Source organism: Myodes glareolus, chromosome 15 (genome assembly GCF_982192425.1).
Source record: "Myodes glareolus chromosome 15, mMyoGla1.1, whole genome shotgun sequence".
In the NCBI taxonomy this organism is placed as follows: Eukaryota; Metazoa; Chordata; class Mammalia; order Rodentia; family Cricetidae; genus Myodes; species Myodes glareolus.
The window spans coordinates 51,531,259-51,547,388 of NC_142040.1; the positions used below are offsets into that span (position 1 = coordinate 51,531,259).

The following is a 16,130-nucleotide window of genomic DNA, read 5'->3' on the forward strand; positions in this document are numbered from 1 at the left end:
GCCACAGCTCAGCTCAGAAACTATCAAACCTTCAGTATGAAATGTGAGTCATTACTCTATAAGAGCTTACTAATTAGCTTTGTTGTTTAAATTATGCCTGAGCTGAGAACTCCTATATTAATAGCACAGTAATATAAAATTAGCAAAGTAATGAGATTAAGACAGGTAAATTGAAATATGATTTAAAAAAAACCCCACTGTCTCATGACTTAGGCTAAGAGTAGAGATTAGTGGTGGTCTAGGTGATAAGCATGGACAAAGTATTAAATTTGATCCCCTGAGCCCCCAAAAATAGCTAGGGAGAGACCTTAGCATTTTGCTTTTTAAGGCCTCTGTCTGGCATGGAACATCATTTAGAGTCATTAAATCTATGGTATCTCATTAATATTCTTGTAGCAAACAGCAAAAATGGACTATTTCATGAACCTCCCCCCGCTTAACTTCTTCCTCTTGCTTAAACTCAGGAAGAACCTCACTCATTCTATTAAATAGATGTTTTCTGAACCTCTGGCATGAAGTACTGTGTTAAGGTACTAGCGGGCAAGGCAGTCAGAACTTCCTGACCACCTGACACCACTTTCTAACAGGCCAAAGGGCAGACAGTAAAGAAAAGAAATAAGATATGTAGTTTAAGTGGTTATTCTACAAACGGAGAAAGAGAATGGGAAGGACAGAGTGTGTCCTACTGGAGGTGCTCGTTAAATAACCAGGCAGGACTCAGTAAGAAAGAGGGATGTTCAGAGACCGGCAGGAAGTGAGGGAGAAAGCTGCGCAACACTGGGTCGCAGCCCTCTGGGTTTATTTAGCTTGGTGCAGAAGCAGATAGGGAGGCTGATGTGTTAGACTCTGTGTGCGGTTTTGGTTCTTCATTCCCTGGCTTTAGCGCAACCTCGCTACCCCGCTGCCTGCATGTACGGGGACGACTATCTACACACACACTGAGCCTAGTGCAGGGTTAAGACCATAACAACAGAACAGAAAACTCACAATAATATCTGAGAATATCTGGGGGTCTGTTATACAACGGTGCGTCAGATGGGGTTCCCAAACTTGGGGTTGCACCTAGTACTTGAGAGTCAGAGGCAGGATTGCAAATTTCAGGCTAACCTGGGTTACAAAGCAAGGCTTTGATTCAAAAGCTAACCAACCAGCCATCAAATGGGCACAGTTGCTGGAAGTTCCTGGGTTGCCCTGTGGTGACTTTCCACCTAGAATGTCGGGGGGTGGGAATGGTCTGTCTGAGAATTTTCCTTTCTAGCACGTTCTCATCTGCTGTGTGGCTGCTGCAGGTCACACTTTGGTACCAGCGCTTTGAGGCCCGAGTTGGCTTCGGTGGGTCTTAAGGACGGAGTAAGACTGAGAGAAGGGATGGAAGGCACTTATATAAGGTCTTCGGTTTCGATTCTGAATGACATGGGACTGACTACATACTAATTTGGGCTTTTGCATTTTTGTGGCGAGGTAACCACCAAAAAGTTAGAGATGAGGTAAAAACTTATTCCCTGACAATTGTATTGCCATGTTAGAATAAAGTAAGTCTTAGGCCAAGCTCTTTTGGACTGGCGGGCATTTATCAAGCAAGCATTTATGTGCAAACAAGAATGAAATAGTTAATATGAAGCTCCAAACTTCCTGTGCTTTTAGTAATCTCATTACATCTTTTCAATTAAGACAGCATTCTGCAGACAGGGTTCTGTGCAGTTAGGCAGGAACTAGGAAGTCTCCTGTTCAGTAACGGACACTGGACCTTGCAGTCAAAGCACTGGACACTGATCCTGGGTACAGACTCTGTGCCTTGCCAGATCCTTCCACCCATTTGTGCAAGACTAGAAGGTACTGCTAAATAGCTTAGATAATCCAAGGTTCTTAATGTCAATAATTTCAATACAAGTTGATTTCTGGCACTTGCTGCAGTAACTCTCACATTTTCTGACGCTGAGAGAGATAAGTGCGGAGCTAGTCACGAGAGTCTCCTGGTGTTGAAAGCAGCCCCTTGGGGATAAATACCCCAGTGTGCCATCAGATACCACCAAAGACAGTGAACTTTGGCTAGCCTTCAGCGTAAATCATAAACCTTTGCTGATGACTTCTGAAGCCAGTCGCGGCTATCCTAGGGAAAAGTACATGCTCATGAGTTCTGCTAACAGGCGAACACACAACAGTGATAAAGTCTGCACAGTGCTCAGAGGTGGAGTCTGGAGCTGGCCTCGTGGGATGAAGGGTAAGACCTCGGCATACCTACAGCCCACGTACCCGTGTGCGGCCACAAGTGGGGAAGGGAACATAGTACTAATCTAACCGCAATCCTTATTTTCTGTTCTGTGTTATGTGAGGGACTTACAAGATACTGTGGTTTAAGGAGACAACCACTAGTATTGCCATGTTAATAATGAATGTTTTACAACCTTTTTGAGAGCAGAAAAGTAGGTTTGTATCTTAGATCATACCACAGCATTCACATATCACCTATAAACAAATTGTGTTTATGGAACATTTGTTATATTCCAGACACCACTAAGCACTTTGTTTATTTATTTCATTATGAAAGGTAGCAAAGATAACCTTGAGTCAGGCCTGAGTCTGGGTTGACTGAGCCATGCTCACTGCTTGTTCCAGGTAAATTTGTGAAAGAGCTGCCCTGATAGCTGGTGCCCTTGAACTAGTTCTGTGGTTTGGTTGCTTCAAATAGGCTGCTACTAAGTCACCAGTTAAATTCTGTATGGATTTGAAGCACATCCAGTTGAAATCAGGAGGGTAATTTTTAGTCTAAACAAAACCAGTAAGAAATATAACTGTGTCACTGCAAACCTATGGGTCCTATGCCAACAACTTGCTGGCCAGGCTAGCAGCTTTGTTTAATGCTGAGAACCCTTGTCTTACATCGTATGAAGTATTAAGCAAAGTAATGCACCATTTTTTTTAACTTGATTGAAATGGCTTGAGAGAAATGGTACGGGTTTTGATTCTTCAAACATACAAACTTAAAAGGGGCTGAATAATGGTCACTATTGTAATTAATTCACCTTTCGTTTTTGACAGTGTAAAGATTGAAGCCACAGTCTCATGCATGCTAGGCAAGTGCTCAGCTACAGAGCTACAGTCCCAGGCCCAGCTTTCTTTTCTAACTAAACCAGGAGACGACATTTCAAATGTTGGGTCAGCTATTCTACTAAATCATTAACTCAGCTTGAAATTTTAATCAACATTTTGGCAAAGGAAATTTCACACCTGAGTTGCTTTTTAATGAAGTGGATGGGCAAATCTAGCAAAATACCCAAAAGTCAGGATTTAAAATGTACTAAACACTTTACTCTTTCTCAAGTTGCATTCCTTCTACCTGGTGACCAGATACCTCACCTGCCAGAGATGGTGATAGCCAGCTAACTGCTCATAGGAACATGATCTAGATTTTCAGCCAGGGACAATGATCTGGAGGGATCTGTGCAATGACATCCTGAAGCAATTGGCATCAAATCTTCTCTTGTTCCAATACAGTCTGCTAGAAGCTAGGATATAGTAGGCCTGGTGACACATGTTTATGATCCAAGCTGCTCCAGAGACTGAAGCAAAAGAGTCACCAAGCTCAAAGTCTGCCTGGCCTAAGAGCGAGTTCTGTCAAGGGTAACCTGGGCCACTTAGTGAGATCTTGTCTCAAAGTAAAGTAAGAAAAGGAGGACTGCAAACACACCTAAGTGGAAGAGCACTTACCTAGCCAGCATGAGGATCATGGTTAAATCCATAGAATGGCTGACAGAAAAGCACACAAGTTTTAAAGAGAGCAGGGCATTGCCATTTAAAGAGAAAGAGCCAAATGAGGAAAAAGTCTAAGAACATGAGAAGTAGACCAGTTTGATCTGGGGTTGTCTGGGTTGTCCTTAGTCACCTGCAGAGAATGGGGATATAGATAAAGGTGTGTGCACACTGTGCATTTTCATAGGTGTGTTAATAAGCCCACCACAGGCAAGACATACTAGCACTGCCGACTATGAATTCTGTTTATTTAATAAGACAACTTATTTATAAGGTGTTTCATTCTCAAATATGGGTAGAGTTAAGGTATTTTTCCACTGCTTTTCATTTTGAGAATGGAATTAAGCTAAACTTAACTAAAGAGAGTTGTGAAGAAATATCAGCAAAGTCTGGAGGGTGTTTTAAAAAACAAGTGTAGCCACAAATTTAAAGACACAGAAGAAGAATGAAAAAAGTCTAAAATGTATTATCATAGACGTGTGAAACTTCCTTCTGCCTCTGTGAGCAATTCTCCCACTTTCAGCTTAAAATACTGCTATCATCCTTGATCATAGCGCACCCTTAGTAAAGGAAAGATCTACTCTCTAAATAGTTCATTCAAGTGGTTGGCATTCGTAAATTGCTGCGTGTCAAGGTTTCAAAGATAACTTAGTCCCACAGACATTATACACAAGTCTTAAACTAGAACTGAAAACTGCGCTCAAGGTCAGTGGTTAGGACAAAGAACTGCATCGTGTACAGCTATGTAGACGCTGACACCTCATAGGGAATTTAAGATGTGGTAACTGCAGATTAATTTCATTTGAACATAGCAGAGTATTTAGGGACCCTGTGTGGCTCAGTAGTTATACAAGCCTCGCATGCCTAAGGCCTTAGGTTCAGTCACCAATGCTGCATATGTAGAAGAAAATAGACCTGACATATAATAATTCTAATGTTAAACATGTAGACAACACAGTGAGTGTGTAAGAGTGCGGGGGAGAAGAAATGACAGTAGAAGATGGGAGGTTCGTGAGGGCATATAGATGTTAGATGTATGGAGCCAAATGCGTCAAAGAAATGAGGGAGAAAACTTAAAGAAGACTTAAATATCCATCAATGAACAAATAGATTAAAAATGCAATGTGTTATATAATATAGTATAGTTAATGTCACTTTATACCCCTAAAATAAAGCTATAAATACTCTATGTACTTCATCACCCCTGAGAGAGACAGATAGGTAGGTAGGTAGATAGATAGATAGATAGATGGAAAGATAGACAGACAGATAGACAGATCAATAATTGAGCATTATTCAGCCTCTGCTGCTATATGGATGAAGACATTATACTAGGTGAAATAAGTTAGATATAAAAGACAGATACAGGAAGAGGGCTTATCAGGTAAAGACACTTGCAACCAAGTCTGATGATGTGAATTCCCCTTCTGCGACCCACATGGTGGAAAAAGAGAACCAACTCCCCCATGTGTACACTGTGCTAAACACACACACACACACACACACACACACACACACACACACACACACACACAATTTTAAATATAAATACTGACAAATTTAAAAGACAAATATTGAATTCCCCACTTCTCTGAAGTATGTGGAAATGTCAAAACCAGAAACTAAATGGTGGTTTTCAGGGCCAGGGAAGGTCTATGGAATGAGGCATTTACTGTTAAATGAAGCCAGATCTCTGGTGAAGGATGCGGAGGAAGCTCTGGAGAGAGTGTTATGGTGATCCTTAGCTATGGTGTGAGTGTGGTTAATGCCATTTTACACCCTTAAAATGTTAAAGTGGCAAATGCTCTGCTCTGTGTATTCCGCCACTTAGAATAATTAAAACGTCATCACGTAATTAGAATAATGTTTTCCAATTCTCCAAGACTGATTTATTCCGAGACACCAATGATCATGTGATATTACATCTAAAGGGCCATTTTCAACTTTCCTGAGAAAGTTTCAGGTCACATAAATGGTGGCAGGCTGGCTTCCTTTCCTCTAGCTAGACCCGCGAGGACCTGACGACAGTAGAGCACTGTGCTATGCCCCTTGCTCAAAGACTCAAAACAGAGACGGGTGGGCTTTAGAGAACTGAGAAACTCACATTCATCATCTTCATCATGATTGTGTTCTGTGAATCATGAAGGAATTTAAAAACAGTGTTATCTGTCTGCTGAGAGGGAAGGATGCAAGTTTATCTGAATTCAATGCATGGATATATGGTAACCGATCAGCAGTGTTTTAGAATAGTGGTTTAATTCTTATGAAGAAGATATTTTTGCATCAAAATTATGTGCTAACTTTTAACAGTAAACACTGCTGGACAGTTAGCTGAGATTAACATTAAGAGTAAGGCACTCTGAACCCGTGTGCCTGCTCAGGACACATCTTCAGGGTCCCACGAAACCTAGATTGTATTTCTGCTCTCTCTTCCCTCAGCAAAGTGAGGCTCCATTACAGCAAATGGAAGCTTTGTCACACTGTGAGCTATTCTGAGGGAAAAAATGTGACTTACAAATGCTGTCAAATGAAATATGTATTTCCAAATGGTGCTGGCTGACCAAGCACATCCAGGGACACATTCTGCATCGTATTAACCCTCAGGCCCAAATGAGGCAACAGTGTAGAGAAAGAGCAAGCAGATCACTCCGGAATTATCACTCCAGAGGCCCACAGATCCTCTGATAAATACATTTAAAGTTACAGGAGCCCTTCTCACAGAGGCACATAACACAGCAATCTTCTTGATAACAAAATAGCACCTTCAAATTACGGAGAAATCGGTATATTCTTGCAAAAGGTAATATTTTCTTGTGTTACTGTTTTGCCGAGGCTCAACATATTGAGTGGCTGGGGTCACTAGTTATTCACCTGCACGTGCTCTGGAACAAAGCTCCTTGGAGTCAGAATATGAACACGTAACAGTAAAAAGAATAGACTCCGTTTGCATAACTGAAGTGTCAAAAATCACTGTGCAGGAATACACATGCAGCACTGGCTCCTGGTAATCATTTATTTATTTGTCAAATATGACTATATTTAAATATGGTTTACAAGAACTAAAATAGATGCAAACTTGTAAGTCTTTGTACTGTGCCAGTGCATAAAGGCGAAGCCAGAGAACTCAGCCAGGTCTAATGTTCACAGTGTTTGCTGGGGTCATATCCAGTTAAACATTCCAAAAGGCGAACAGGGGGAGACAAGTCAGGACTTGCATAAGCATTTCATGTTCTGGTACTGCCCTGATGAGGGAAGGAAGAAAGGACATCTATCCAAAGACTAGTCTCTTGGTGTTGAAATATGTAGTGCAGTTTGTTGTAAAATCCACAAAAAACCAAATTTATTCATTTATTGAAAATAAATATTTTTAGAAAGCATTAAGAAGTAAACTTAAAAATATGAGGATACCTTTTTCTTTTCATTATTTCACTGCTGGCTATTTTGCTTTTGCATTTTTTTATTGAAAACACTTTTTAGTACCAAATACAATATATTCTGATTATGGTTTCCCCTCCTCCAGTTCCTCCCAGATCCTTCCCACTCAGTGAAATCTTTCTTTTGTCTCTCATTAGGATACAAACCGGCATCTAAAAACAATAACTATATCTATATCTATATAATATATCTATAAAATAAAATATCTATAAAATAAAATTAGATAAAACAAGAACAAACCAGAATAGGACAAACAGACAGAAGAAAAAGCTCAAACACATATAGATGCAGAGACACATACTGACACACACAAAAATCCCATAAAACCATAAAGCTAGAAGCCATAATATATATGCAAAAGTCCTATAAGGGAAAAAATACAAAACCCTGACAAGGCATTATGAGACAAAGGTCACCCAAAATGCCGTTGATTTAATTTTATGCTGGCCATTTATTGCTGGACATGGGTCTGGCCCCAAAAGTGGTTTGTATACCCAGTGAGAATTGGAGATATTGGAGAAAACTAATTTTTTATTTGCAAGTAGTTATCAATTGGAGTTAGTTTTTGGGTTAGGGATGTGGGCTTGGGTCCACTTCCCTTTTCAGCACTGGGACCCCATCAGGCCCAGACCTGTGCAGATCATATGCATCCCGTCACAGCCTCTGTGAGCTTATATGTTCACCAGCCCAGCTATTTTTAGAAGGCCTTGCTTCCTGAGGGTACTCCATCCTCTCTGGCTCTTAAAGTCTTTCCACTTCCTTTTCCACAGGGTTCCCTGAACTTTGAGGGGAGGGATTTGATGGAAACATTCATTCCATTTAGTATTCCAAGGTTTTCCACTCTGCACGTTGTCCAGTTGTGGCTGTGGGTCTCTGTATTTGTTCCCATCTTCAGTAGAAAGAAGCTTCTCTGATGAAGTGCGACACTGACCTATGGATATATCAAATTCTCTTGGGAGTCATTTTATTGCTATGTGTTTTAGTAGTAGTATTTGGTTTCCTTTAGGTCCCTGGTCTATCACTGGATCTCTGCTGTTTAAAATCTTCTGATACTAAATGCAATAAATAAATAAAACATTGGCTACAACCATGGACACAGATGGCTCATAGCTGAGCTGCACAGTTTGACTTCGTGGCTGGGGTGAAAATGCAGACAACACAGAACTTTCAAGGGTTTCATGTATTTCCAGAATCATGGTCCAGCCTGTGCTGGACACTATCAGATGCTTCTTGTGCAAATAAAAAATGTCCTTATTCCTGTGCTGCTGATTTTCTAAATTGGCCTCTGTCTATATCGTGACCAGAGTACAAACCCATGAGGAAGGGACTGAGGGTCTCTGGAACTTATGTAGATGGATCTCTTGAAGGTTGTCAGCAGAAGAAGCTAACAAGTTTGGGACTAAGACAAGCTAGGCTGGCTTTGGGTGGTACTGGTTGTCTTCAGTGTGGCAGAGTTCTCTCATCTCCTATAGTGTCCTACTGTGAAATGATTCTTTTTCCAAAAATGACTTAGTAGTCGCAAGCAGGGAAACAGTGCTCTTCACTTTCTTCTTTTCAGGACATACTACTTAGATATGAATCCAAACTAAGAACTAACTCTCCTACAGTTGGCAGTTGATAACTCCTTTTCTAACAAAAATGGAAAGTAGCATTTTAAAGTTGCAGAATTAGACAGCCAGGAGAAAGGGTTTTCCTCCCTTTACTTAGCATATTTCTGTATGTCTTACAGTCAGCTGACATTTGTAATACACAAATTGCTCATAATTCCAGCAGGGATGACCAGCCTGAAGGGGCTGCAGGGAGCCGACTCATTGAGCTAGTGCTTCAAGCCAGGCTGAAAACCTGCCATGCAGACTGCCTGATTCATTCTGGTCCTGTCTCATAAAATAGAAATGAGAGTTCACTGTCATAGTAAATAATGATACAAGAGTCTGTGGTCCCACCATCTTCATCTATAAAGGCAGGTTCTTAAATATTATCAGGCAATTTGCTGCTTATTTCTGTGTGCATTTCACAGAGTTCCCCTTTGCGTGGTAGAAATGCTACAGAACATCATGTATGAGTTCACACCAATTCCATCTTTTGGGATTATGTTTTGCCTTTCTCAGAACATCCTTGGGAGATTTTAATAAAGCTCTAGATTTTGCTTATTTTGCTGTTTCTTTAAACAAACAAACAAACAAACAAAAACCAAACCCTTTTCAGGGGTCCATGAAGCAATTGAGGTCACTTGCTATGATTGCCTATTTTTCCTAAAGATGTGATCATTTTTCACACTAGAGACTTCAGATGATTCAAATTCCTATTGAAGACTCTTAGAAACGTGACAAAAACTTTTGGTGAAATGTATGCTTCTAGGCTAATTTTTCAGAAATGAACATTTTAATTAATGTTTAATAATCTCACGGAATGACATCTAAATATTTTTCATGAAAAGCAGACAGATTCCAGATGTATTTTTAAAACAGCAAACTTCTACATCTCAAGGGAAATCATGTAAACCTTAATTAGTTTCAATATCAATAGTGACATTCCAATATCTGCAACATTGGGATTCATTTTAAATTGATTAGAGTGGCCTATGAATTTACACTGAACCATATTCAACCGTACCGTGTGGTTGGAATGACATCATTTCCTCACTAATTACCAGCAGTCTTATCATATCCCACAGAGTTGCTCGCTGACTTCAAGAGTCTCTGCTGCTATCCTTATGAATTTGACCATGGTTCACAGAAATCCTGTGTTCGTCCAGACTTCTTGAATGACTAACTCACCAAGAAAGGGTTCAGGATATAGATTTTAACTCAGCCTGAATCTCTAGCAAACTCAGGTTAATGTTGCTGGTTTATGTCCACCACACTTGTGTGTGTGTGTGTGTGTGTGTGTGTGTGTGTGTGTGCATGTGTGTGATGCTTCTGTAAAGTATATTATGCATGTGTGTGCACATGGAGGCCAGAGGACAAGCTCAGGTGTTGGCCCTTGCCTTCCACCAGGGTCTTTCGTTGTTCACTGCTACAAACATCACGTTAGCTGGCTCACAAACTTCCAAAGATTCTTTTGTCTCTGTTCTCCATCCTGTCACAGGAGTGCTGGATTACTGACTTTAAACGAGTCCCGAGAATCCTGATGCTGTGTTTTATTCACTGAGCCCACCAGCCCAAGGACTACATTTTGAGGAGCAAGAATGTCTAAGAGTACTTCTGGCCACAGCTTGAATACAGGACCATATTGATATTAAACTGTTTTAAAGAGGGGTTTGGGGTGGGGAGGCAGGAGAAAACTCGGGCTAAGAATAAGGAAGTAAAAACAAAATGCCATTTTGAGATGAGACCCATTCCACCAGAGCTACCACAAAGTAATATTCCACTGCTGACAGCTTAGGACCCAGAGGAAGGGAAAAGGAATCCAAGTTTAAATGAGTGTTTTCTATACAACTTGTAGTCTGGTATATTGTAACATGTTCACATAGAGAGAGATGTCATGTCTGGGTATGTAAGGAGATCTGTGCATACAGGAAGGATCAAGGACAGAGAGATAGATGTTAGACACAGAAATTTTGCTTTGTTTCAAAAAAGAGTTTTAAGAAGAAGCTGCCCCCACATGCATGACTTGTTCAAACAACCTTTATATACACAAGTACACATGCACACAAACACACACACACGCATGCATATGCACACAGGAACACTCACATAAGCCAGGTGGTGATGCATGCCTGTAATCCCAGATCTCAGGAGGTAGAGGCATGAGGATTAGTAGTTAAAAGTAAGCCTTTGAGACATATGAGGAGAGAGACAGACAGACAGAGAAAGAGACAGAGAGAGAGACACACAGAGAGATAAGAATTAAAAATCAAACAAAAACCATGAGTCAACAGGTCTTAAACTGGCTTGTCTTCAAGCTTTGGCAGTGACAGAAAAAGATGGGGGCACAAAGGAAAGTGTTAGAGAACAAAGAACACCTGAGGGGAGAAACTGGAGGAGAAAATAGCCACAGGCCGTGGAAGATCCAGAAAGGAGGGGAGAGGAACACACAGAGCCTGCTAAGGATGCAGTACAAGGGGAGAATTCCAGTCCTGGTGGCAATTAGGAGTGACCCAGTTGGCAGGGCTGCCTCTGCAGAGAGGTTGCTGCCACCCTCTTTCCTGCTGTGGCAAACAAGGTTTGTGCAGACATGGTTTACCAGCCCTGGCTATGGTGGTTTGATTCTGGCTGGTATAAGGATTCAGTTTCTACATCCCCTCAACTACCAGGCTGCCATAAGAAGAATGCTGTTTCTAGGTTGGGGAGCCAAGTAGCAGAAACCTGATGGTCACTAGGCTTTCAGACTCAGGCTAAAGTTGTTTCACTCTTGGTCTCCTTCTCTACCTTCAAGGCCCTCTTGTGGCTCACTGGATACTTTCAAATCCCTTCCTTTAAGCTCAGCAAAATCTCCAGCTACTTTTTTAGTGGATGGAAGTGTATTCAACAGATTGGGTGTCAACTAAACATATAGAAATAGAAAGTGGAGACAAAGACTTCTAATTCAACCTAATTTTTTGGGATAGGGAAATTGTGATATGTATTAAAATAACGGGAAAGTTGCACAGTTGTTGCAAGTAGAAGAGTAGAAGTGCATGTGTACATATGATGAATCAACAGGTTTGAAAAAGATGTTATTGATACAGATTTTCCTTGGCATGGTGCTAGATGGTGCATAGTATCCATTTAGAGCATAATTTGTGCTGGCAGACCTGTCTTGGCTTTATACCAAGGCTATGGTTTGGATCCCAGTTATTTCCTATTGCCAATAGGTTAGAAACTTAGTCCCTAAGGAAGCACCATTAGGAGGCGGTAAAAACCTTATAGGTAGATTCTAATGGATGGATATAGGCGATGGGGCTTGGCCCTGATGGGGTTGCTAGGACTCCAGGTACATTATTTCTATTTCTTTTGCCCCCAGAACATGAGATGAAGGAATAGACTTCGCCATTCCCATCTCAATGCACTGCTTCACCACAAACCCAGAGTCTTTTTTTTAAAATTTATTTATTTATTAAAAATTTCCACCTCCTCCCCACCTCCCTTTTCCTTCCCCTTCTCCCCACTCCCTCCCTCTCCAGTCCTAAGAGCAGTCAGTCTTAAACATGCCTTCGACACCTCACAATACATCTCTGTAAAGTAAAGGGGCTCATTCATGACGTTATCAGAGGGAAAACACTACATTTTTAAAATATAACTTTAAGGGCTTTGTTTTATTTTTAAATTCTCATTCTGGGTCATCCTACTACAGGCCCATTGAGCTGATAAATGCTTAGAGTCTGTTCTTGAAAGAAAAATTGCTTAGAATTGAGAAAAACCTAGTTGGAACAAAATGTGAAGACTGTTTTGATCCATGTGCTAGGTAGGCAGTGTCAAGAAGAGAAAGGAGGCTGCACCAGCACTAACACAGTTTTATAAACCTATGAATCTCTAGCACCTACCATAGTCCTAACAAAAGATGATACTCAATGTTTGCTGAATTAACAAGTAATGTAGCCATCATATTTTCTAGTATGGCCTCCAAGCTACAAGCACTCCTTGTGGTAAACCCCTTAATGCTACCATTGAAGATTACTTTGCCTGTTTTCAGTTGTATGTTTTGGCAGAGGGGAAGTCAAGGTATTATTTACCTAGGACTAGAGGAAGTCACATTGTTTTAATAATGGCTGCCATAAGGCTACTTCATAAGAGTGACATTTATCATTCTAATTCATAATGGATGTCTAGAGTAGATTCTCTGGAACTGTTTCTTTTCAGTCACTAAGGAATCTTATAGCTCAAATCTAAAGCAGTTTCTTTTATTTTATAAAAGAACAAAGGATCAACCAACATTCCATATTATAAGAATGCCAGAATTGCAAAGCACTCCCCACATGGGAGGTCATTTGGCTCTCAGAGAAGATAGCAGGAAGATCGTGTATAAGAACCGAATAATGTATCTCAGTGACATGGAAGAGGAAGTTATTCTGGGTCAACTGGTTCTTGGGGAATTACTAGTTATTGTGGTAGAGTTTTAGACACTAACTTACAGGTTGTGTTCATGGGGAATGGAATTTGTTGATATGTACACAGTGATTGTGTGATAGTTTCTTAAAATTCTTCAACTGAAGCTTTATTTGTTAGGCTCAGAGAACTGACAGTATGTTGATAACGGCTGCTAAGAGGAGAGATCTTGAACTGATATTTGACTTAGGCTAATTAACATCATATTGTCATTGGTTAGCATGGTGGTTTGAATGAGAATGGCTCCCACGGATTCATAGATTTGAATACTTGGTCACCAGGGAGTGCGCTATTTGAAAGGATCAGGAGGTGGCCTTGTTAGAGGAAGTGTGCCACTGAGGGTGGGCTTTGTGGTGTCAAAATCCCAAGTCAGGCCCAGTGTCTCTTCCTGCTGTCTGAAGATCCAGATGGAGAACTCTAGGCAACCTCTCCAGCACCATGTCTGCCTTCATGCTACCAAATTTCCTGCCATGACAATGATGGACTGAACCTCTGAAACCGGAATTAAGCCCGATGCCCCAATTAAATGCTTTCCTTGATAAGAGTTTCAGAGGTCATGGTGTCTCTTCACAGCAATGAAACACCAACCAAGACAGTCTTCAAGGCCAGCTATGGGTTTTAGGATGGGCATCAATATTGTGTCTGATATTTAGTTTTCTTCCTTACATCTTCTCCTCTTTTCTTCCTTCCTCTCTTCTTCTCCCTCTTTTCCTCTCTTTGAGCCAACATCTCATTATGAGGTTTGGGATGATCTGGACCAGTCTAGCTTAAATGTGTGGTTCTCCTATTTTAGTCCATCACACACTGGTTTACAGGCATGTACCTCTGTACCCAGACTTCTTTCTTAAGACTTCTCTTTGTCATATTAAAATCTAAGATAACTCTGTCTATAAAGCCTATTCAATTTTTATATAATCTCGATGAGTTAAGTATTGGTATAATTTTCATTTTCGTTTAAATGAGGAAACCAAAGTAGAGAGACCAAAGGTCTATAAGAGACCTGGCAAGCAAACCTTAGAACACAACCCAGATGCCAGTGGCCACATTTAGCTCTATGTTCCTAATTCTGGGGCCAAGTTGTAACTCAACATTCCTAACACCAGGGACCAAGCTTTAACTCCTACACAATGTTTCTTAAGATTTTTAGAGTGGTGATATTTAAAACTTTTATCAATCATTCATGCACATTAGAACAAGTGGATTTCTCTCCATTATCTTACCTCAGAAGAAAAAAAATCAAAAGAAGCCAGGCCAGTCCCTGCAGGACCATGCCTCCCACTTCTTGGGAAGCAGAGTAAGGAAAAGCCAAACTCAAGGCCATCCCAGGCAACTTACTGAGACCTGTCTCACAATGAAATGTACAAGCAGTGCTGGGACAGTGCTTGCCCAGACCTTGGGTTCAGTTGCCAGCACTGAACAAAGAACTAAGGAAGGAAATGAGAGAGGGAGAAGAGAATAGGGGAAAGAGGAATAAGGCTGGCAGAGTTTTATCTATTTTGTAATATTGTGGAAGACTAATCTTTAACCTAAATATTAAAAATATGGTTTAGTATATGACAACTTCAGTGAAGAAAATATGAGTCTGACGGATTATTTCATGGGTGGAACATAGTGCATGCCTGCCTCTTGTGCATGCTGGTTGTGATTTCTTTTCTTTTCTTTTTTTTTTTGGAGACAGGGTCTCCAGTCTCCAAATTCCTCAGATTGAGTTTTATTAGGCTGAGGGATACAATTCGTGCACCCATGCATTTTAAATGCACCCCAAGACAATATACTGGTAATTATTTCATAATCCTCTTGCCTTCACCCACTGAGAGCTAAGATACAGGCATGATTCTCTGCGCCCAGCTGCTTGCATCTTAAGGTACAATGTAAATAGAACTATTCTCAGATGAGTTTTCTTACCTATTGAAATTTTTATTCTTAAAGATTTCTTAAGCACTGTCCTGATGAGGTTCTAAAGACAAGGGATTCTGTTTAGTTTCTTTGAACTCTTACAGCATGGTTTTGATGTTGTTTTACTGTATGAGGAGTTGCACCTACAACCAGCACATGTTCCTTAAAGAGATTTTCTTTCTCCTTGCTTACATACTATCACTTTCCCTGAGTATTATTTCTGTTACTAACTATATTCATTGGAAATCACCTGCATTTTATCTAAGGTAAGTGTTGGATACTCTTCTGCTGCTGTGGTAAAACATCTTGACCAAGGCATCTTATTAAAAAAAAACATTTAATTTGGCTAATGGTTTCAGGTTAGAGTCCCTGTTGGCAGAGCAAAGAAACATCTGAGAGCTCACATCTTGATCCATAACCACAAGGCAGTGAGAGACGTGGGGGGAAGGAGGGAGGGAGGGACTGAGGGAGGGAGAGAGAGAGAGGATGGGGGAAAGAGAGAGGAAGAGGGAGAGGGCTAGGGATGGCACCATTCTCTTGAAACCTCAAAGTTTGCTGTCTTAGTTGGGGTTACTATTGCTCTGAAGAGACACTATGACTAAGATAATTTATAAAGGACACCATTTAGTTGGAGACTTGCTTACAGTTTCAGAGGGTTTGCACATGGTTGTCATGGTGGAGAGCATGGTGGCAGGGAGGCAAACATCATGCTGGAGCAGTAGCTGAGAGCTCATATCCTGATCGGCAGGTAGCAGGCAGAGACAGAGGGCTGCCATGAACTTTTGAAACCTCAAAGCCCACTGCCTGTGATAAACCTCCTCTTACAAGGCTATACTTCCTAATCCTTCTCAAACATTTCCACCAACTAGAGATCAAATATTCAAATATATGAGTCTATTGGGGCTATAATCATTCAAATCACCACAGCAAGGAAAATGCAAAACAAAACAAAACAAAAACTCAATATCAAAACAAACAAAAAAACCCTCAAAAAATCCCAAGTATTTTTAGGTGGCTTTAGAG

General features: G+C 40.7%; 1 protein-coding gene across 12 annotated transcripts in view; it reads left to right on the plus strand.

Moving 5' to 3' along the window:
• Ranbp3l (RAN binding protein 3 like) overlaps positions 1 to 16,130 on the plus strand; it is a 47,042-nt gene that overhangs the window by 8,112 nt on the left and 22,800 nt on the right. For 8 of the 12 annotated variants that reach the window (XM_085676662.2, XM_087896923.1, XM_087896924.1 and 5 more), the window contains exon 1: positions 2,068 to 2,221. The exons of the other annotated variants lie outside the window; for them this stretch is intronic. In XM_085676662.2, the coding sequence (XP_085532788.2) occupies positions 2,083 to 2,221 (139 nt within the window). In that variant the 5' untranslated portion in view covers positions 2,068 to 2,082. Of the gene's footprint in view, positions 1 to 2,067; positions 2,222 to 16,130 lie in introns of those variants that run through there. 12 annotated transcript variants of the gene reach the window in all.